Raw genomic sequence first — 22,670 nt, forward strand, 5'->3', positions numbered from 1 at the left:
TTGCGCACTATGTTATTCATTAGTGCAGCACTATGCGAATTTTGCACTGCAAAGGTTTTGCAACATGAGTTAAGGTGTCTGTAGTCCAAAACAAGACGATATGAATTGTCTGGTTTGGAGACAGGAAACAAAGGATTATTCATTTGTGAGGTGCAGGTTTCAATCACCCCCTGGTATTCAAGTTGATCTAGGATCTCTTTTACCCGTTTTTTAGCTTCTTGCTTAATTGGGTACTGCCTTTGTGCAGTAGGTTGTGATTTTAACTGGATTTTGTGAGGAGGAGAGTCCTCATCCCATCCCACATGGTTTTTATATAATGCAGGAGCTTGGGCTACTGCCCACTTTCTTGCAAGTGTATATTTTTTTATGAATTGGAATATGATTTGAGAAGGCAGGCATAATTATTTCTTCGCCATGAGGGCACTCCCTGACAAACTCTGGTGGCCAGTCTCTTTCAGCTAGAAGGATATCATAGCCCTTGGAGAGATTATCCCAAAAGAGACCCCTTATTTTCCTAGTCTTATCCCCCGCTATACGCAATGTTATTTCATATATTTTATGAGGTTTGCTAACTCTGGTATCTGCAGTTTCCACCTGAATGTATTCATTCGTGTCCACTGTCTCCAGATGATTCATAAGGATCTTGCGAGCTATGCTCACTTCTGCTGCGCTGTCTAGCATTGTCTGAGCCCATTCTCCGTTTTTCAGCTGTGTCCTCAGTATTCTCGGCATGGTTGATTACTTTAATACTGGCTACCTTTGGAAACTGTAATTTTTTATTTTGATGAGCAGGTTCCTTGTCTTTGGACTTGACGTGCTCTTCCCTGTGTTCGGACCGTCCTCTTCTTTCCGATTTCTGCGAGGAAGTCTGAAAAGATTGAGAGGGACGTGTATCAATATCTTGATATCTATCAGGTTTCTTCAGATTATCCCTATTTCTAAGGTTGTATTTTTTCTCAGAGGGCTCCCTCTGGGGAGACTTGTGTCCTTGGTCCGGAGATCTTTCTCTCCGCCGAGGAGACCTTCCTCTGGACTGGAATCTTTTTTCTTTAGGAGTGGATTGTTTATTTCCATCCCAGCTCTTTTTGTGAGTGTTTAGATTATTTTTAATAAATACTTTTTCAGGTTTTTCAATAAGTTGGGGTTTCACCGGTATTCCACCCAAACTATCTCTTCCTAGTTCTTCATAGGATTTTTCTATGATTCTGGCAATTTCCGATGGTTGGTCTGCTATATTTGTCTCTTTCAACCTCTGGCGGATCGCCACATTTGCTGCTTCTCCCTTTATATTTGCTAATAATATTGCCGAGACCTGCTTGAAGTCTTTTAGTAATTTCATACCAAGAGTTAAGGCAGGTTCTGGACCGTATTCATCTTGAATTTGTTTTAGCACATCTGGTATTACTGACATGGATGGAACACCATGTGTTTTTGTGTAAATGGAAGCAAAGACTGTACCCCAAGTGTCACAGTCCTCCACATATGGTGCGATGCCCATTGGAAGACAGATAGTCAGAATCCTGTGTTTCTCAACAGGGGTGGTATCTGGAAATACCGCCTCTATTTGAGTGATTTTTTGTGCTAACCAGAATGGAATTTGTTCCCGTTTTGCGGGTACTTTACCTAGACATGACTGTATGTTCTGTGGTGTAATTTTATTTGTGTTCCCCTGGTGAGGGATCAGCTGTGGAATTTTAATAGCTGGTTGGACTGTTGAAGTCCGCATTACATATTGGACTAATTGTCTATGTATTTTAATTAATTGTTTTAGCTGTGCTAAAAGATCTGGTGCAGGCATTTCTTCAATGTCTGGATGTGGTGTGTATCCGGCTAGGACCGGCCACGTTGCTCCTGGTCTACCTAGTGGACCGAGCCTGGTGATGTGATTATTATGTTTTAGGGCGCCATTAAACCAGAGCAGGTGCTCTTGGTATTTGAGTGGTATTTCCACTTCCTCGAAAGGAGTGTACTCATTAGGAGGTTCCTCTATTTTGTAATAGTGGAAGTCCTTTGTTACAGCGTTCGCTGCTGGAAAGTTTATCCATGAATAGAATACCTCTGTCTGCCGATATTCGTGTGCCTCAATTACGAATGACTGTGCCACCTCTAGGTGTCAGCCCATTTTCTATAACTTTTAAAGTTATAGATTTTCTTATGTTGACCGGGATGAATATTGCATCCGGGTCTTGCTGTTGGAGACTATTGTCAGCCGCTAGCAGTTGAGCTGCTATTCTAGCTGTCTCTCTTTCTACTTCATTGTCTGACATTTTTACTGACAAGAAGATTTTGTTTATTTGCAGATCAGGTTTCTATGGAAACAAAGATTAGATGCACAATATTTTGGAACAGTGTATCCTTCAACGTTGAATAAACCAAGAACCATACATAGGAGTCTCCTCCTACTAAGTTTGGCGGATATAACCTTTCACCCACTCCAGACGTCTTTGGAGTATTATGGAGAAAAAGGGGTCTGTGTGAAAAAGCACGACTGAGTTACTCTAATGTCTTACGTTAGATTTATCGCCTATCCAAACAGTAGGGCGCCATGTAGTGTAGTTCCTATTATCCCAATAGGCTCTGCGCATTGGAATAATATCTTCAATAGTATAGACGTAGGACAGAGGTTAACTAGGTCTTCTACTGTCGATATTAGACTTAAAGTTATGTGTGTGCCAGCTAGCTCAGAGTTCACTAGAAACTTTCTCGAATAGACAAGGAGGAGTTTAACCTCCCTGGATAGACAAGAAGGGATTTAGTTTCTGACAACCATAGAACATGACAACTTTGCTCTCCCCTAATCAAGAGTGTATCTCGGAGTCGTGTGAAAACAAAAGACAACTTATTTTACTCAGTCAGTTCAGTGCATTCTTAGTTTCACCAGATTGTAGAGAAAAGGAAGAGACGGGCGTGTTCAATAAAAAGATGTTATTTATTGATCAGTCTCTTTTCTCATACAAGAGAAATGAATCTCTATTATTGCAATACTTATTGTTAAGTAAAGTGCATACAGTAATAACAGAATTATAAAATAATACTGTAAAAGCATTGATATGGTTTCTTAGCCATATGATACTTAAAATGGATAAAATAGATACATACATATATACATTGACTAATCGTACTCAACTGGTGCTTCTAACTACGCCTACCCCAAAGTACCTGACCTAAGCCTAATACGTGGGCGGGAGTAGATAAGTAGCAGTTTAAGTTAAGTTTGCTTTGCCAAGGGTCTGCTTCAAGAATTCTCTACAAAGGATTATTCAGTTCAGTACCTGGGAGTTTAGAAGGCTGGAGGGCTGGTATCTCTATCTCAGGTCTTGATATTCCAGCTGCCCGCAAGGGCGGCTTGGAAGTGCCGGAGCTGGATTTCTCGGCAGGAGAAAAGGCAGCGTCTCTCTCTCAGCGCGTCAGAAAGGAGGGGCAGCGTCTGTGGGCTTCGCTGTCAGCTGGGCTCCTCGGCAGGTCTCGCTGCTCCAATCTTGTCACCACCTCGTGTGTTTGCTTAAGGCAATGTTGGTATTATTTATACCTGAAAGGTGCCGGGATTGACGTAAGGATGGACATAAATACGTCAATAAGGATGTCATACGAACTGATCGTTCGCACATTCTTTACTGAAGTTCTCGGCTAAATCAAAACAATGGCTGTGGGGATTTCCCAGGTCGTGGTAGGTTTGATTTGTTTTGAGAACACCGTATGCCTATTAGGGGGCTGGAGGAATAGTGCTTGCCTAATGAGATGGCATGCGTTATGACCTAATCAGATAACGGGCTTCTGTGCCGTTGTGTGGCTAATCGGATAACGGGTTTCTGTGCAGTTTAATGGCTGCTAGTTAATTATTAACCAGACAAGGGTCAGAAATAGGGGGATCGATACAGTACCCATAGTAAATACATCACAGGAGCTCCCATGAAACGGCCATTAAATCCGAACCCAGATTGAGCATTTGTACTAACCAATATGCTTTCAAATGCACACCTTGTCGTTAGAGTTGTCAAACATTCCTTGCGGTATGACCACTGATCTTTTTGTGTAAAGTGGTATTTGAATCCTAACCACTTTGAACCAATGTTGTTGCCCAGATATGCTCAGAAATGTACAATATACCCCTAAATATCCTCCAAACTCCTTGAGAGGAATTCACCAGATATGTCCAAATCAGTCTGTCTGCCCTACGTATGCACAATTTGCCTCTGAACCTCACCAAAATTGCTAGAATAAAGTACTCCACTGGCTCTTTAGCCCCTTCACTGCGGCAGCTATTCCGCCGCAGTGCTAAGGGGGCGGGGCAGAAGAGCGGCGGGTGCATGCTTGTGACGGAACCGCTCCGTCACCAGCGTCGGTTGCGCTGTGCTTATGACGGAGCGGTTCCGTCATGGCCCGCCCCGCTCAATAGAACGCTCAGCGCATGCGCGGAATCCGCGCCGCGCAGGCGTGCCGAGCGGGCCATGACGGAACCGCTCTGTCATCAGCACAGCGCGACCGCGGCTGATGACGGAGCGGTTCCGTCATCAGCAGGGGAGGGGTTAAAGTGATCGTTTATTAGGGCTCGCCTGCTGTGCGCATGCGCATAGCTGGCGAAGCTCTATAGGGGCTTAAACAGCGTTTAACCAAGCACGATTACACTGGCGATTCCACGGAGTGCATGTGCTTTTTAGGTCATTGCGCAAGCGCAAGCCCTAAAAAGCGCGTGCACAATGCCACCAGCCGCCTGCCTGCCTGCCTCGCATTACCACATCAAAGGCAGCCCTCCCAGCGCATTTCTCACCCCCTAATTATTCACGGCCGGCCAGTTTCACGGCCGCAGGCCGTGTCTCCTTTTATGCTTTTCTCTTCGTCTTTTTTCTGTCTCTGATTCTCCATTTCTCTGTGCCTTTATGTTCTCCTCTCTCTCTGTCTGCTTTTCTTTTTCTTGCAGCCTCTCACTGTCCAGCTTTCTCCCTCAATGTCAGTGTAAGTCCATAATTGTGCGGTAAACACAGCAGTCACAGAATCTTCTAAATCCAATCACCTCACCATTTTTCAATTACCAATTTATTAAAGGAGAGTTAAAAGAAGCTTAAACATTATATATAATTCCAATCAAATCCCAGTGCCAACTTCACTTTTTAGAAAACTGCTTTTTCAAGCTAACTTTCCCAAACTTAATGTATACCATTTAAAATACACAATGGGTACCATGCGTACATAATATGGCCCTACATTGCCATCTTAGGGTTCCTGTGACATTTATAAACCACTCTGCCTCGTCACCTTGTGGTTCATGATATTACTAGAACCCCCTCATGGCAATATCGGGCCACATTACCCAGTTACATGCTATGTTCTCTCTCTCTGATTTTCTCTTTCTTACTGCCTCTCTCACTGGCCAGCTTTCTCTCTCATCGTCTTGCTATCTTCCTCCCTCTCTTTGGCTCGTTTGTCTCTGATTTCTGCATTTCCCACCTCGACCATATATGTCTCTCTTTTCGAGCCCTGGACCTGTTTTTCAGTGCCACTCTCTCGGTGCCTCTCTAAATCACTTCTCCAGCCTCAGTCTGTCTCTCTCTTCTTTGTGATTCTTCCCCCCTCCCTCTATTTCAGGTGTTCAGTCTTTCTCTCCATCTTTCTCTCTGGCTTCCGCTGTTCCCGTATTCTTCTCTCGTCACTCTCGTTCCCTCACTCATTTTCATACCTGTCCATTTGATTTCCCTCTCTTCATCCTTTCCGCTTATCTCCACTTCATTGTTTTCCTCTTTTCCTCCCTCTTTTCATTTTCCCCCTCCAATTTTCCTCCTTCCTCTCCCAGTTCATCCTTACTGCTAACCCTTCACCCCAACTAATTCTCCTCCCACCTATCTTCGTTCTCATTATCACTTTCTCATACTTACTCATCTCTCACTCTCCTCACTACAGCACTGCCTCTGTCCCCCATCGTCTCTCCCACTCTCACTTTCTTTTCGCAGTCTCTTAAAATCTCTAATGCTCTTTTGCCTTCTCACTTCCTTCCCACACCCACGCACCTGTACTCTAATCTATTGAATTAACTCCCCACACACTCTTTTTGTATCCCTCTCCTGTTTTCTCCTCACCCTCTGGCTTCTCTCTACCCCAGCCCCTCTCCCTCGCTCACTTTTAAAGTTCCCCGCGAGCCTTCTCTTTGGCTGCGGCCAGTGCCTCGCAGCACCCCTTCTCGGCGCTCTCTGGAGCCACCGTCACACCGCTGTGCGGCTCATGGCTGCCGGCGCAGCCTTACTACCGATTAGCCGCCTGGCGCAGTCATTCTTGCACTCATGGGCCACGTATAATTGTCCGTCTCGGCTACAAATTGCCTCTCCCCGCAGGCCCATTCGCATAAATCCTGCAAGCTCGTCCAAACCTGCTCCGGAGTGCGCGAGAGCGGCGCACGCGCGCCGAGAGCCAATAATGGGTAAATCTCCACTAAATGCTACCTTCAATTAAGGCAGGGAAAAAAATAATAATCTCCCGGTTTTATGTCCCAAAACATTAGCAAATGCAGAATCATTTGGGGGGAGCGGAATGGGGGGTCTTTTGGCAGGGACGCCGTGTTACATCATGACGCCAGAATGCAGGCTCGTGAAATTCATAGAGGGTTAGTGCACGTTTTGGTGATTCTCCTCCCCCCAGTGTACTTTAAAAAAAAACTTGTTTAACTTGTTTAATCACATTAACCTTTAACATTTCTCCCCGTTTGGTGCCCTCCCTCTTAACACCAAAATCTACACTCCTCCCACCCCCACTTCCGGGTTAAGTAGAGTGCCCTTCGTCATCGGCCGCCCGGGGTCAGCCTCTCCCGGATCCCCTCTATAGCCGCAGGGGCCACGGTGATCAGCCCACCTCTCCTCCTCCCCTGCAGCAGCTGGTCTATCACTGCAGTTCACACCGCTCTGCAGGTAAAGCCCTTTAATGCCTTTGTGCATTTAGAGGTGACTCATTGGTTATGCAGCATTTTCCATTGTTGAGAAAACCAGCCTGAATGCTGTCCTTTTGACCACCAAAAACCCACCCAATAACAACGATTAAGCTGTTAAAAACGCTGTTTGCGCTTTGAAGGTGCTCTCCAGCATGTTCAAGAACTATGAATTCATAAAGATTATTAACACCAGAAGGATCACTTCTGACATTTAATTGGTTTTTGCACTTCAATTTACTCATTCAGTACGGCTGTTGGATAGATTTTTAGGTCTCGCCTATCCCACTCACCCCATCACAGCCCCCTCACACTCGCACCCCCTCACTCACCCTCACCCTCACACCCCCTCACACCCCTCACCCCCCCTCACCCCCCCTCACCCCCCTCACCCCCCCTCACTCACCCTCACACCCCCTCACTCACCCTCACACCCCCTCAGCCTCACAACCCTCTCACCCTCACACCCTCACAACCCTCTCACCCCTCACCCTCACCAGCATAGCATAACAAAACATAGCATAGCATAGCATAAGAAAACACCGCATAGCATAACAAAAAAAAGCATAGGATAGCAAAACATAGCATAACAAAACAAAACATAGCAAAGCAAAACACAACACAACATAGCATAGCATAACAAAACACAACAAAACATAGCATAGCAAAACACAACACAACACAACAAAACATAGCAAAACAAAACATAGCAAAACAAAACATAGCAAAACAAAACATAGCAAAACAAAACAAAATATAGTATAGCATAACAAAACCCAACAAAACATACCATACATAACAAAACATAGCAAATGACAAAGCTATTAATTTAGCTATTTTAAAGAATAACACATAAATAAAAAAACTTTGATTTATAAGACCAATAGCTCAAACTTTCCTAATGCGAGCCCTATTGCATTCCCAATGCTTGTTTATACTGGGGTTTGACCAGTGTTACTGCTCACTAGCCGCAGAACACCTTACTAGGTATCAGTTTGCGCTCTACAAACCCTTTTTATCATAACTATTTGCTACAAAATGCAACATTTACTAATCTGATTCTCCCATTTTCCTTGCGAAAACACTCATTTTGCCCATATAAAATGTGTTTTGTTTTTTTTAAAGTCCTGCAAGGCTTTCTTTATCGGAACTGGTCCAATTTGCCTAACAATGCACCATTTCCACCTGTGTATATATCCTTCAAAATCTATTTAGGGAGAACTCTCCTGGGAACAATATTGGAATGCAGTAAACTGTAGAGCAGCATATTTCTTTTGAATGAGGAAACCATCAGACTGAAAACCAAGAAGTGCAAGAGAAATCAAGGCAACGGGGCTTCTCCATGTTTGCTCTCTGGATCTCGAACATCCCCTTCTTCCCATCAGGACCGCCTAACTCTGCTCAAATTTAGGAAAAACTTTGAGACCACTCTTTAAAAGACACTACATCACAATGAAGTAAGAGTCAACCTCCACTCTCTGAAGCCCTCTCCCTGTCCAATCCCTCATTGACTAGATCTTTGCCTTTGAATTTGTTCAGTGCTCCACTGACTTTGCAAGCTGTGTGCTACACTTTGACATACATCTATAGCATCCTGCATCAATTCCATGCCACCCTCTGGCATTTCTTCCAAATCCAATTTTTTTGCATTTAAAGTTTAAAATGTTTTTTTTTTTTAATTATAAATGAGACGACCAACCACATGCAAGGAATGTCTTGACAGTCTATACAAGCAAGAATGACTGGCAGAAAAGCTGCACATTGGGTCTTCTCTTGACATACGTATGACATCTTTTCTAACCCTGAGCGAAGCACTACGCTACGCTCGCGTAGTTTGCGCAACTTCGCACTACGCGAGCTGCACAGTGCGAACACGCGTAGCGCAGCGTTCATTTTTTGCTTGTTCACGGTCCTCAATGTCATGTTCGCGACCGCGAGCAAGCAAAATGACATCCCGGTTGAGACTCTTTCAACGCGGGGAGGTCAGGTTTCTCATTGCGAGTGGTCGTGCATGCTCTCGACCGCTCGCGATGAGAAACTACCAGTTCTCGTTGAGAAAGCTGCCGCTCGAGTAAAAATCTACTCGAGCGGCAGAAAACTACAGCTCGCACTGTGGAAGATGCCGTTTTCAATGATTGCACAGTGCGAACAAGCATCCGGCACTGTGCAATCATTGAAAATGCATCTTGCACAGTGCGAACATGCTACTACGCAGCTCGCACAGTGCTACGTGAAGTTCGCGTAGTGCACTTCGCGTAGCGCTACTTCGCGAACTACGCCCAACCTTAATAGTTTCACCTGATGGCATGGTGAGTACAAAGGTCTGGGTCAATGGCATCTTAACACCTAATCGGTCTACAATTAACAAGTGGGGCTGGGTGCTCTTTTGTTTGCTCTACCTTTACACCCTACAGCAAATTGATTGCATTTTTATTAATCAGGAAAAAAGCCAAGTTGATTATTTTTATTTTTTAAACCACCTTTATACATAGCTGTATGAGGTCTTGGCAGAGGAAGGAGATCACATTGCAGCACATGGGTCTAATGTTAGACAAGACGGGAAACAGCCATATCATTGCATGCGTTACAATGCATGCGATTACAACGCGGTCGTTACAACAACTGCATTGTGACATCGCAGTACCATTACAAAGCAAGTCGTTACAGCTACTTGTTCTAGGGGGCGCTCTAAACTAAGGGATAGTATAATTTACTATTCCAGCACCTTCCCTACTGTTGCACACACTGGAGTTGGAACAGTAAATTATACTATTCCTAAGTCCAGCGCGCCCCCTAGAGCAACTCGTTGTAGCGACTTGCGTTGTAATGGTACTGCGATGTAACAACGCGGTTGTTGCACCAACCACGTTGGCATCGCATGCGTTGTAAACACATGCGATGTAAACCAATATATTCAACAAGACCGGTCTAGTTATTGCTTGTCATTGTGCTGTTTTGTCTAGCTTACGGCAGCTGCATCCTTACTAACCGTCCTGAGAATCTACCAAACAAATTGCAAGGCTCATATGCACCTTGGGGTGCAAATATCACAGTAGCCATCCGTTGGATCAGTGAATTTACTACCTACAAAGAGAGAGCCCATTTCAAATTGATGCACATTTCACAGACCTCTGTTCATGGCTGTGTAACCGATTACACGGCTAAACTCGTTGAACTCTATCATCTATCTAGGCTCCTGAGATCGTTCACAAACCTACTTGCTACTTAGACTCACAATCTTAAGATTCAAAAGTCCTACTTCGAGTACAGAGTTCCTACTTTGGGAACCATCTTCTTAAGCTAATGAGAATGGAAAATGGCTTCTAAAGTTGAGGTCACTACTTTTCTGGGTTTTTATAAAATGATGAATGTATATATTTTGGGGTGATGTGATCAAAGGTGAGGCTTGGTGTATGATGTGGATTGTTTTGATGTGTTGAATTCTGTGATGTCTTTTATGTGGTGTGATGTTTGGAGGTGTTTATATGTGACTACATGGGGTCGTGCTACATGAAAACTGCCATTAAGTAGGAGCCACTGTGACCTATCGCTACATAGACATGGTATTTCTTGTTATTGGAATTAGTAACTGTGTTGCCTTTACATCCACATAGACCCTACATTTAACCCGAACACTGCTACTTACACTAACCTAAGACATACTTCTACCCTATAACCCTGTGATGTGTTCTAACATGCTGCAGTCAGTCTGCTGAAGGTGTGTTTATGGTGTCCTGTGCAAAGTGTTGGACAATCCATGTCCTAGTCTCTCCCTGTATGCTATGTTGTTTTGTCTTCTGTATCTTGATATTGTGGTTATGTTTTGGCAAAGATATGTGTTGATTTTGCCCCCTCATGAATATTTCTGTCCAAGGACTTTTCGGATTGCCAGTTTGTTTTACTGAGTAGGCTGCTGTGTCGTTCTATGTAGGCCCTCTATCCAGATCGATATGTGTCTAGGTTCTGTGTAATTGTACTTGTGTGCCTTTTAGAAACCCAACAAGCTAGATGTACCTTCGTTCTGGCCAGAAGTGCTCCAGACTTGTGCTTCCCGATTCCTGCTGCACCCATCCCCACTGTACATTTGAGTTGAGCTTAAAAATTCCATTTGTCTGATAGATTAGTGATTTAATGAAAATGATTTAATCTGGTAACCAGGTCTAGGTCAGGCGCTCTACCATGTGTATGTGTATGGGTATGAGTTAGATATGCAACTAGGTATCCTAAGTGCATCAAAGGGTGGCGGGGTTGGTTACCAAACAGCCCCACAGAGACCCACTTCGTGGGTATCTAAACAATACAGATACAATCCTCCCTGAGCACACTATGTAAATATCCAATAAACATATGTTTCCAAAACAACCTATTATACAGAAAAATCATATATAGATACAGCACAATACATATCAATCCTTTCTCTCCGTGAGTTCCAATATTCAGATCTTGTACTTGTATCAATTGTTGTTCCAAATCCATGATATAGTCCATCCACCGCTTTCATGCAACAAAAGTTCAAATCAAAGATCTTCACAAATTCTTTATTTCCAATGGATTAATGTGGTCCAATATATACAACCAGAGACAGCCAACACGTGTTTCCTCACGCACTACTCTGTGCTTAGTGGAGAAGCGTGGCTCAGTGGTTAGAGGCGGCAGACCCGGAAGCTGAGATCGACCGTGGACCAGGGTTCGATTCCTCGTCTCGGCGGGTCTCGGGCTCAAAATTCCACGGACTCGACAATTCTCACTCTGGTGCCTACTCAACTCACGGGGTCACACTCTGCAACTCTGGGCAATAGCTTGCTTAATCTCCACTACGGCCCCTCGCGGCGGGATGCCTGGCTTTCACCTTGTGGACACCCTGCCGGGGTTTCTCACAGGGGAATACCAGGACGGGTTGCCTAAGCAAGCGCCGGGACGCTTACGGGCAGCTGTGCGCCTTACAAGTCCAACACATTTACATTTACTTAGTGACTTCGTCAGGGCTCATAAGTTTAAAATATTATCCAATGTTAGATAAGCTCAATGTTTCCTAAAAGTTTCAGCTTATAATTGTGAAAACTGGTCCTACACAAGTACGTGATCTCGGTCGACGTATTCGTTTAATTCGAATAATTGCATCCTACGCAGGTACCATTATGAAAGATTAGAAATCACGAGTACGTGACCTCATCTGGAGTCTAATTTGATCGAGTGGTCGCGTACTTACGTTGAGCTTATCTAACATTGGATAATATTTGAAACTTATGAGCCCTGACGAAGTCACTAAGCACGGAGTAGTGCGTGACGAAACACGTGTTGGCTGCCTCTTGTTGTATATATATTGGACCACATTAATCCATTGGAAATAAAGAATTCGTGAAGATCTTTGATTTGGACTTTTGTTGCATGAAAGAGGTGGATGGACTATATAATGGATTTGGAATAACAATTGATACAAGATCTGAATATTGGAACTCACGGAGAGAAAGGATCGATATGTATTGTGCTGTATCTATATATGATTTTTCTGTATAATAGGTTGTTTTGGAAACGTATGTTTATTGGACATTTACATATTGTGTGCTCGGAGGATTGTATCTGAATAGTGAATTAGTGGTTAGAAGACTGAATGCCTGTTATCTCCTGAGGAACAAAAGCGATTGTCTAAACTTGACGATCTCCCATCTGGCCTATATTTGTCCTTTGTCTCTCTACATTATTTAGTTATTCACCCTTCCAAATCTCTTGCCTCCTCGTACTATAATTTAAGTGTTAGTTAGGGATGGACTACGGTTGGTTTATTAGATAATTTGAATAATTTAGTGCAACTTTATTGGCAATTAATAGTGAATTAGGTGATTTTATAAAAATGGCAGAGCTTTTATCCTTAACCAGAACAAATCGAAAAAGGAAAATTAGCTAGTTTAACTGATTTGTGTGGGGTGGGGGGTAGAATACCATGTACTTGTGTGTTAATTTAGATTGTTTGTGTAGCATTTTATATCTTAGGTTTCAGTCTCCAATAAAGCATTAAAAGCATGGTCACCTGCATGTCTTACGAGGTCAATGGTAACTAATAGTATGTAGTTTTCTTAAGAATGTGTGGTCTGATGAGACAGTCATTATACTGATGTATCAAGTACACATTTGACTGAATATTGGTCCATTCCTGTCTCCGTTTCCACAGATATGTGATCCAGGCGAAAGATGAAGCCAAGAAGGGAAATCTCTTAAAGTCGATAGAGCTGTTTACATTGGCTTACGAAATTCACTCTAGTGAAAAGCTCAAAAGCAGGATAAAGAAACTTGAAGAGGCCCTTAAAGTGGTTGCCCTTGATGAAGAAGACAGTGACGACTTCGTTGACGTTTTGAACAGCGGTCTCCTATTGTACAAAGATCTTAACAGCAAACTTTTTGCACATCAAAAAGAAGGCATTGTTTTCTTATATGAGCTTTACCGTTCCAAGAAAAAAGGTGGTTTGTTGGCGGATGACATGGGATTAGGGAAGACCATCCAAATAATTGCCTTCCTATCCGGAATGTTCGACGCAGAGTTGATAAAATATGTGCTCCTGGTAATGCCGACTACACTAATTACCAACTGGATGAAAGAATTTGTAAAGTGGACTCCTGGAATGAGAGTGAGCGAGTTTCATGGTTCAAGTAAGAAGGAACGCACTAGAAATTTGGAAAAAGTCCAAAGAAAGGGTGGCATTATAATTACTACCTACCAAATGCTGATTAATAATTGGGAGCAGCTTTCTATCTATAATGGACGAGAGTTCATGTGGGACTATATGATCCTAGATGAAGCTCACAAAATTAAAAGCTCCTCTACGAAGTCCAGTAAATGTGCCCACAATATCCCTGCAAAGTACCGAATCCTCCTTACTGGCACTCCTGTACAAAATAATCTACGTGAGATGTGGGCACTCTTCGACTTTGCCTGCAAGGGGACACTGCTTGGTACATCGAAAACTTTTAAAATGGAATACGAAAACCCAATCACTAGAGCGAGAGAGAAAGATTCTACGCCCGGAGAAAAGGCTCTAGGACTGAAAATATCGGAAAATCTTATGAATATCATCAAACCGTACTTCCTTCGAAGGACAAAGGAAGAAATTGAAAAGAATAAAGCATCACATAGTAGAGTAAGTGTTGCCCCTAGTGAAGAAAGCCGAAATGTTAGTACTCCTGAAATGCCAGCTCTTTCAAGAAAAAATGACTTAATTGTTTGGGTTTACTTAGCAGAGGTGCAAGAAGAAATTTATCGAAAATTCATTTCATTGGACCAGATCAAAGAGTTATTGATGACCACACGATCTCCTCTGGCTGAACTAAATATCTTAAAGAAGCTGTGCGACCACCCAAGATTACTGTCAGCACGTGCTTGCAGCGAGCTTGGTCTTGAAGGAGATGAAGCTGATACATACAATGAAATTGAGTATACTGGCCATACCGGACCAACTAAAATTGATCATCTTTCTGATGAGTCCCTTATTCAAGAGTCTGGAAAGCTTGTGTTTCTTATGGGACTTTTGGAAAGACTACAAGAGGAGGGGCATCGGACTCTTGTATTCTCGCAGTCAAGAAAAATGTTGGATATGATTGATCGTATCTTAAAGAACAGGGGTTTTAAGGTCATGCGTATTGATGGAACAGTGTCTCAGATTGCAGAAAGAGAGAGACGCATTAATATGTTTCAAACTAACACCGATTACTCCGTCTTTTTGCTAACTACACAAGTGGGTGGCGTTGGCATAACCTTGACTGCAGCAGACCGAGTTGTCATATTTGATCCAAGCTGGAATCCTGCCACTGATGCTCAAGCTGTGGACCGGGCCTACAGAATTGGGCAAACCGAAAATGTAGTCATCTATAGGTTGATCACTTGTGGCACTGTGGAGGAGAAGATATACAGGCGGCAAGTGTTTAAAGATTCCTTAATCCGACAAACAACCGGTGATAAAAAGAACCCTTTCAGATATTTCAGTAAGCAAGAACTGAGAGAACTGTTTTCTCTTGTGGATGCTAAAACATCCACGACTCAGATTCAGCTTCAAAGCCTTCATTCGGCGCATAGGAAAACCGATACGGAACTTGATGACCACATTGCGTATCTTCATACTTTAGACATCTTCGGTATTTCTGACCATGACCTCATGTACTCAAATGAGACCGCTGCCCATGAAGATCAGGAGGGCGACGAAGAGGAGTATAATTATATTCAGCATCGGGTTCAGAAAGCTCAAGAACTTGTTACCTTAGAATCTCATATGCATGGACAGATGGCAAGTGGAGCTGGAGATTCTTGGATAAAGCAACCTGTAGGTGGTCCTGTAACAAAAGCAAAGCGCACTCCTGCTGCAGAGTCAAATAACGATGCAAAACCCGATTTCTCTACGCCTAACACAGTTGATCTGACATCGGATGAGGATGTGATTAATGTCAGCTGCCAAATGACGAGTCTAGTTATTGAAGATTCGGATGAAGAAATGTTGGAAGGGAGTATTTCAAAATCTGATGTGTATATTACGGAAGAATCTCAGTTTACTGAGAAGCTGAACAAAGAACCACGTTCAAGTTTCCCTCCACCCGCTGCACAGTCTCGGCTTGTTAACGACAGCCATATGTTGGATACTTCTGCTGAGTTTGTTTCTAGTAAAATACACTGTTCTATGTCACAAACTGGATCTTTTAATGCCCCATCTTTGGACAGTCCTAATCCTCGCGTTGAAGGTGACCGACAAACTGGGACTCGTGGTTCCGTTCTTACTTGTGAAATCGAATCTCCGACTGAGGAGCTCAAAGGGTACTCTGCTATTTCTGGACAAGTGCATAAAACCGATGAACAGAAACCTATGGACACGAGTTTAATATTGGAAGATCATGCTATGCTTGAAACCTCTGACGCATTCAATTCAAGTGATAATAGAAACCAGGCAAGTTCCAAGAACATTTTGCCAGAGGGCATATTTAAATCACCAGTGGAAGGTCTTGGTCAGCCTAGCCTTGCTTCACGATTAAGTTGTTCGAGGCAGTCACATGGAGGAATGTTACAACTGCCTGGGCAATTTAGGCCTATTGGGGACAGTAATTATGAGGGTGACTCGTTGGCCTCACAGTCTCCATTCCAGTGCGACTTCAATCTTTTCCTGGAAGACTCTGGTGCAGGTGAACAGGGTTCGAAGGAAACTTCATGTGAATACATTGAAAACTCTAAGCTTCATCTTCTGGTAGAAAGTTCTGTTGAATATGAAAATAATTCACTTGTTGAAGAGAATGAAGGTTACAGAGACTCCAATCAAAATGACACGTCTAAACAAAACCCAGATGATAATCTTGAAATGGAGAGCGGGGAAGAGTCTGAAACCGAGGACATGTGTGTTTCAAGTAGGAGAAGGTTTGGAAGAATTAATTCTGATAGCGATGAAAATAGCTCCCGCCCTGCTTTAGATGACAATGTAACTGATAAAAACAGACGAGTCAGAAGAATTGATTCTGCAAGTGAAGAAACTAGCATTATTGATCATGTAAGTGATAAGAAGAGAAGAGTGCAAAGAATTGATTCTGAGAGTGAAGAGGACATTAGTCTTGTATATGACAATGTAAGTGATCAGAGAAGAGTACAAAAAATAGACTCTGAAAGTGATGAAGAAAATGGGCTTGTTATTGACAATGCGAGTGATAAAAAGAGGCACATCCAAAGAATTACCACGGATAGCAAAGAAAAAAGTGGCCATGTTTCTGCTTTTATTGATGACCTAAATAAGAGAGAAAGCCAAAGAATACATTCTGAAAGTGAAAATGAAAAGGTCTCCCTTTGTGGTTTCAGTGATGGTGAGAAAGCAGTCTCTCCTTTCAACAGTCCTCTCCATTCCTCAGTGAGAGGTATCAGTGCTTCAACTCCGAAACAAGACCGCTCTTTCCTTGGGTTGCTTTTCCCAACTAGAAAGAGTCTGGGTTTAAACGCCTCGACTGCTTCAAGAAGATCTCTTGTGCAGGTTGCCGTAGAAGAGCTGGACGACCTGGAGGAAACGGTAGCAGAGAGTGATGTTGAAGCAGAAGAAATGCAAGACTTGATTCAGGATTAAAATGTAGATAAATATTTGCAAACCTTGAGCTCTGAATATAGGATGGTCAGTGGTGGTGGCTGTAAGCCAGATAGTGAACTGTATTTAAATACATTGGTTAACAGTATTGTAATAAATTGGTATTGTTTTGTTAATATATTCAAACAAGTGTTGCTTGCTTTCATTCAGCGACATGTTATTGTGTGGAGAAATGTCATGCTAAAATTTGATTCTTTTGCCCATGCTTGATACCAACGGAAACCTCTTTGGAATGTTGAAGAAATCATGTTTGCATCCTTGATAGTGAGTCCTTAGATGCATGCAGTCTGTTAAGCTATTGCTACATTTATTAGTTTGATGGGTTTTTTTAAAACCGATTTTATTTGATAGATTGCACACAAAGCGCAGCGCCCCGCCCCGCACTCCGGAGTGAACTGCCAATCAGATCCATAGCATCAAAGAAGTAGCAATCTCTACATCATTTTGTGTCCAGAAATAGTATCAAACTAGTTGAGGATTTTTAACAAATTTCTTACAAAATATTTTCTTCTCAAAAATTAAGGTTATGGATATGAATCCCTTTATGAGAACACAAAATAAAGCAGTTGAGTACGACCTATAAAATGGCTGCATAAATATTTGTAGTTACCAGTCTAAGGTTAATACTTTAGCTACAGTATTGAGAAGATTTGATTTAGAAAAGCCTCTTTCCATGTATCTGTTTTCCTGGATCATCTCTCTAGCTTTTCGTGTGGAATATTCCTTTTAGTTTGATATTGTTTTTTCTATAATCCAGTTTATTGAAATTTTACGGCAAGTCCCATAGCAGCCAAAGACAGAAATCACATACAGATTGTGGCGGTTGCTTGCATCGACGTTAATGTAACCAAGATTCATAGAGTTACAGAGACCGCCCACGACAGTTGCACCATTTCTGTCGGGGTGTTCAATCCTCCGGATCAGTTTGAAGCTCAGAATGGTCCAAACCTTGCGAGTCCCTAGTTTGAATTGCTGTAATAGCACAAATCATTGAGATGATCAAGTGAGGGAAGGATAGGAAAGGAACTGCAGAGGGAGACCTGAAATGACACAAGGAAGAATTCATGAACACTATTGTCCCTTCCTCTAGTCTACTGGTGCTATACAGGTGTACACAGATATAACCTATCATGGGTTACTTTATACCTGTAAAGGAAAATAAGAAGCCATAGATGGTTTGTAACTTTACCCAAACCCTAGGACCTACCCATGTTTGCGTCCACTTATCACAGGGGTGTAGCGTAATTCATTACCGCTTTCTCAGCCACCCCTGTTAAAAGCCAGAAAGACAAAACAGGATACGTATGTTCAGGGTTGTGCAAATCATATATCTTTATTACTGCGGTCACTGATCAGCAGGCTAAAGAGAACTCCAAACATGTAGAGGAACCTCATGGGGTTCAAAGAACTTGTATGACTTTGAATTATTCCAAATGTCTTGATTCTGAATGCTTGAAACCCAAGGAAGGCTTTGGTCCTAAGCTAACTGGATGGGACCACCAATAATTATATAAACCAGAGTATCCAGTAGCTTTAGTTAGAACTTATTCAAAACCGAGCCAGTGGAATCGATTCAAAGGCTCGTGTGATTTATTTCACATTTTTGAAAAATATTCAATGAATTCATTAACATTCAAATCATGCCGAACATTAAGGGCAACACAAACTGATGACATTTTTCAACATATGAATTACATAAATAACACATATAAACAATTTATTTACAAAAGTGCATGATACATCAACAATTTTTTTTTTTTTTTTTTTTACAGTTGAGAAAACCAAAAGGGTAGTAGTCAAAGCACCAGCACATAAATCAAGTAGCAATCACTGGTGGAATAGCAAGTCAAAACTTGCAAACCACTATAATTTCTCCGGCCTATATGCACCTCTCTGGGGACCTACCCTTGTTTGCGTCCATTTATCACAGGGGTGTAGCGTAATTCATTACCACTTTCTCAGCCACCCCTGTTAAAAGCCACAAAGACGAAATGGGCTAAGAATGTTCGGGGGTGTGCAAATCGTATATCTTTTACTGCGGTCACTGATCAGCAGGCTAAAGAAAATCAAAACATGTAGAGGAACCTCATAGAGTTCATAGAACTTGTATGACTTTGAATTATTCCAAATGTCTTGATTCTGAATGCAGCGTATCTCTCCGCGGGCACTGCTTACAAAACTAGTCCATGTTTGAGTGACACAGGGGATTTCCCCCTCCACTCATGTTATTACAGAGTCTTTCCCTCTGCATGAGCATTCTAATGCAAACCTCGCCAACAGAGGAAAGACCGGGCTCCCAATGATGAGGGTCAAGGAGGGAGCAAAGTTTTCCCCTTTCCAAGCGGGGCAAAGAAATGTTTTCACCCTTCCCCGACCGGAGAAGCTTCCGACGCAGGGACACGAGCGCTCCCGCATCAGCTCAGAGTTTTCGACAGCTTTACGCGGATCGGCCTCCATTAAGTAGGCGGTTCTGCCCCCGCATTGCACGCTGGCTCAGCTAAGGTTCTTGGGATGTGGAGTTACCCTGTAATCCCATAAACGCTTCCGGTTTCTTGACCTCTGCTGCGATGACACAGGATTGCGTCTACGCGTGTGTGAGGTAGGAAAAAGTTTTTAGCGGCATATCCGAGGATCGATCGTTTCGTGCTCATGACAATTTCTCCCACGTGTAGCCGTGCTTCTGAGGGCAACCACGCGCTACAAAAACAGTTTTTTTCCCGCTGGGCACACCAGTCTACCCCTTTATGCCAGCACCTGGTGGTCGGTGGCGCGTGCTGCTTCCATTGGCAGGCTGCATCCCTTTATGCGACCAGGCGTGCCACCCCGTAGTTTGATATTGTTAATGTCATTTTTGCTGTGGTGTTCACCAAAATGTTTGGGGTACTAGATATCTATGATTTGAATTTCATAAAGCTCCAAGGTATTCTTTTCACTTGATACCTAATGAACAGTTATTTGAGTTAACAAATTGCTAGCCATTAACACAAACGCATGTATTCAAAATATGGGCTGCTGATGTAAATGTAAATGTCATGGTACTTATAGAGCGCACTGTCACCAGACGGTCACCTTGCGGTGTCGCCTATTCGGCTTCCTGGCGCTGATACTCATACCGCTGTGGAACCCCTCCTGGCTTTCCCTGTGAAGTGTCCACTCCTGGGCACCCCCAGGGTGAAGCCAGGCATTCTTAGCGCTGTTGGGGCAGGTGTGGAGGCTAAGCAAGCTATTGCCCAGAGTTGCAGCGTGGGGCCGTGATTAGAATAGGCACCGAGGTGAGAATTAACAGGTCCGAGGAAATTGAGTCCGAGACCCCGCCGAGGCGGGAATCGAACCCTGGTCCCTGGCCAGAACTCTGCATCAGGGTCTGCCGCTCTAACCATTGAGCCACACTCCTCCACTGATAATGTTGAAATAATTATTGGTAAATTTCATTTTCCTGGAATTGTACATAGCCTTGGTAATGTTAAATAGTGCTTTTACTGCATGTATATTAACTACACATAAGGGCTTTACACTGATTTATTTTTTATTTAGTTTAATGAGACACTCCTTTGCAAATGTCAACCATTAACCACTGCAAGACCATTAGTTTTTACATTTAATTTGCAGTCCTTCAAGAATTGTTGCTCAGGTAATCCACATAAGAAAGGTCAGGTTAAAGTGTCTTGCATAAGGTATGTGCCTAAAACACAACTGTGTACTACAAGGGGATTGTAGTCGATGCTTTTTAAAAAATTCTTATTATTAAACATATAGTTTAGACATTATGCAGTGTGATACATAAACCGAATGGAACTTGACGAGCTTCCTCTACTTTGGTTTACAGTTCAGTGTGCAGCCGTTACCTGAGGATTCTAGTTCAGCTTTTTATACAGCAGCATTAGGACTTGTCCTTAACTCTCCCCTGATTCCCCTCGTTTAAGCTCTCCTATATTTTATCCAGGCACCCCAAATCTTTTCCCATTTGTGGGGGCAGCCTCTGCTCTGGTAAAGTATCTTCTCTGCCCGCTGACACCAGTTTAGGTCTTTTTTTCCAATCCCCGATTTCGGGAACCTCACCCACTCCCCATGCTCGCGCAGTATTCATCTTTGCCAGTACATCGGCAAATCTAATCCATATTTTAGCCTATTTAGGCCGGACCATCTTCTCCCGTCCCTCCTAGTGCATGCCAACGTGCGTCGACTGGAACCTGTGTGCCCACTACTGTCATCACTTGGGCAGTAGCACTCCAATACTGTTGAATTTATGGACAGGACCATAGAATATGGAAGAAAGGGGCCGTCTCGCCGTACTCCCTAGCACACCCATCCGAGTTGCAGCGACCCATACGGTACTGCACTGTCCTTGGGGCATACAATCTGGTATGGAGGTGGTAAACCTGCCAAATATGCCCGGCCTAACACAACCCTCTCCCAGTCTAAAGCCAAGGTAGACTAATCAATCCTTTGATGGACTTCCCCGCTTGGGATGATAGAACATAGACCTGGCCTACAACAACGGGGGCACATTCACGTTCTACGCCTCTCTGAACCCAGTTGGATCCTTCTATCAGGGACCACTAAGCCAACCTATGGGGAACCCTTTCACTGAACCTCATCGGTGCAGCACCTTACCTTACTTTGCTCCCAGCTGTATCCATGTGGGCAGACAGGACCACCATGGCTAAGACAGTGGTGTGGCCCAGTCCTTCCCCGGGCTACAACTTCTGTTTGCTCCCCCAAGGGCACTGCTGGCCATCCGGACAGCAAACCACAGGGTCCGCTGACATCTGTCCATAACGAGGGCCAGGCCTCATGCCTTACAGAACCAGGCGGAGGCAGGTTCTCCGCCTGTTCTCCAGCTCCTCTGGAGACAGACCTGGAGAAGGACGACTGCTACCTGACCCAGAGAGTACATACCTCCCCCTTCACAGTTCCTGAGCCCTCAGCACATCTGCCCTTTGAATGGACTCCTCTGCCTCCACACTGGGATCCTCAGAATGCCCACTGGCATTCCTGGCTGCTACACAGGCCCTCAGTGCCTTTTGATGCCCTTCCTTTACGGTGTGACCTTTTAACTTGGACTTTGAGGTTTTTGAAAACTGCTTTCAGTTCCTTTACAGTGGAGGTTTCCAACCTCTCCTCCTCAAAAAACAATTCAAGGAATGTAACCGACGATGCTCTTGACTGAGACATGATGCAGTAGGAAGTTCAAATAGGGAAAGACCAAAAAAATAAAACTCAGTATGTGATACTCGGAGGTCTGTGATATGGTAGTGGTGTACACCAGTCACTGTAGGTCAAACGCAAACGCAAGTCCTATCCTCACTGCTGACAATGTTAGAAATGGGGGTCTCAAGTTACGAGAGGAAGGCACCTTGTCCAAGTTGGGACCCTTCCTTCTAGTCAGGATAGGGGGATTACACTTCTAAAATAACCCCTGCTCACCACCTTGGTAACTTGACACGAGCAGTCAGGCCTATCGCAGAGGCAATGTGTAAAGCATTTGCACACTAATACAGTGAAAACTCTACAAGAGGACACCGCACAAGTTTTAGAAAAATAGTCAATATGTATCTTTGTAAAACAAGACCAAAATGATAAGAATCCAACATGCAGTAATCCAAATTCGAATATAGACTCTATATGCAGTTCCTTGAAGTCAATAGCTCTGTCTGGGGCTATCA

At 43.4% G+C, this 22,670-nt stretch overlaps 1 protein-coding gene across 1 annotated transcript in view; it reads left to right on the plus strand.

Annotated features, from left to right (window-relative positions):
* The window catches only part of LOC144785760 (DNA excision repair protein ERCC-6-like), an 89,153-nt gene extending 72,023 nt beyond the window's left edge, over window positions 1-17,130 (plus strand). The window contains exon 2 of the mRNA XM_078664566.1: window positions 13,080-17,130. Within this exon, the coding sequence (XP_078520692.1) occupies window positions 13,080-16,986 (3,907 nt within the window). The 3' untranslated portion in view covers window positions 16,987-17,130. The remainder of the gene's footprint in view (window positions 1-13,079) is intronic.
* The last annotated feature ends 5,540 nt before the right edge of the window (window positions 17,131-22,670 follow it).

The sequence above is a fragment of the Lissotriton helveticus genome, chromosome 10 (genome assembly GCF_964261635.1).
Source record: "Lissotriton helveticus chromosome 10, aLisHel1.1, whole genome shotgun sequence".
NCBI lineage: Eukaryota > Metazoa > Chordata > Amphibia > Caudata > Salamandridae > Lissotriton > Lissotriton helveticus.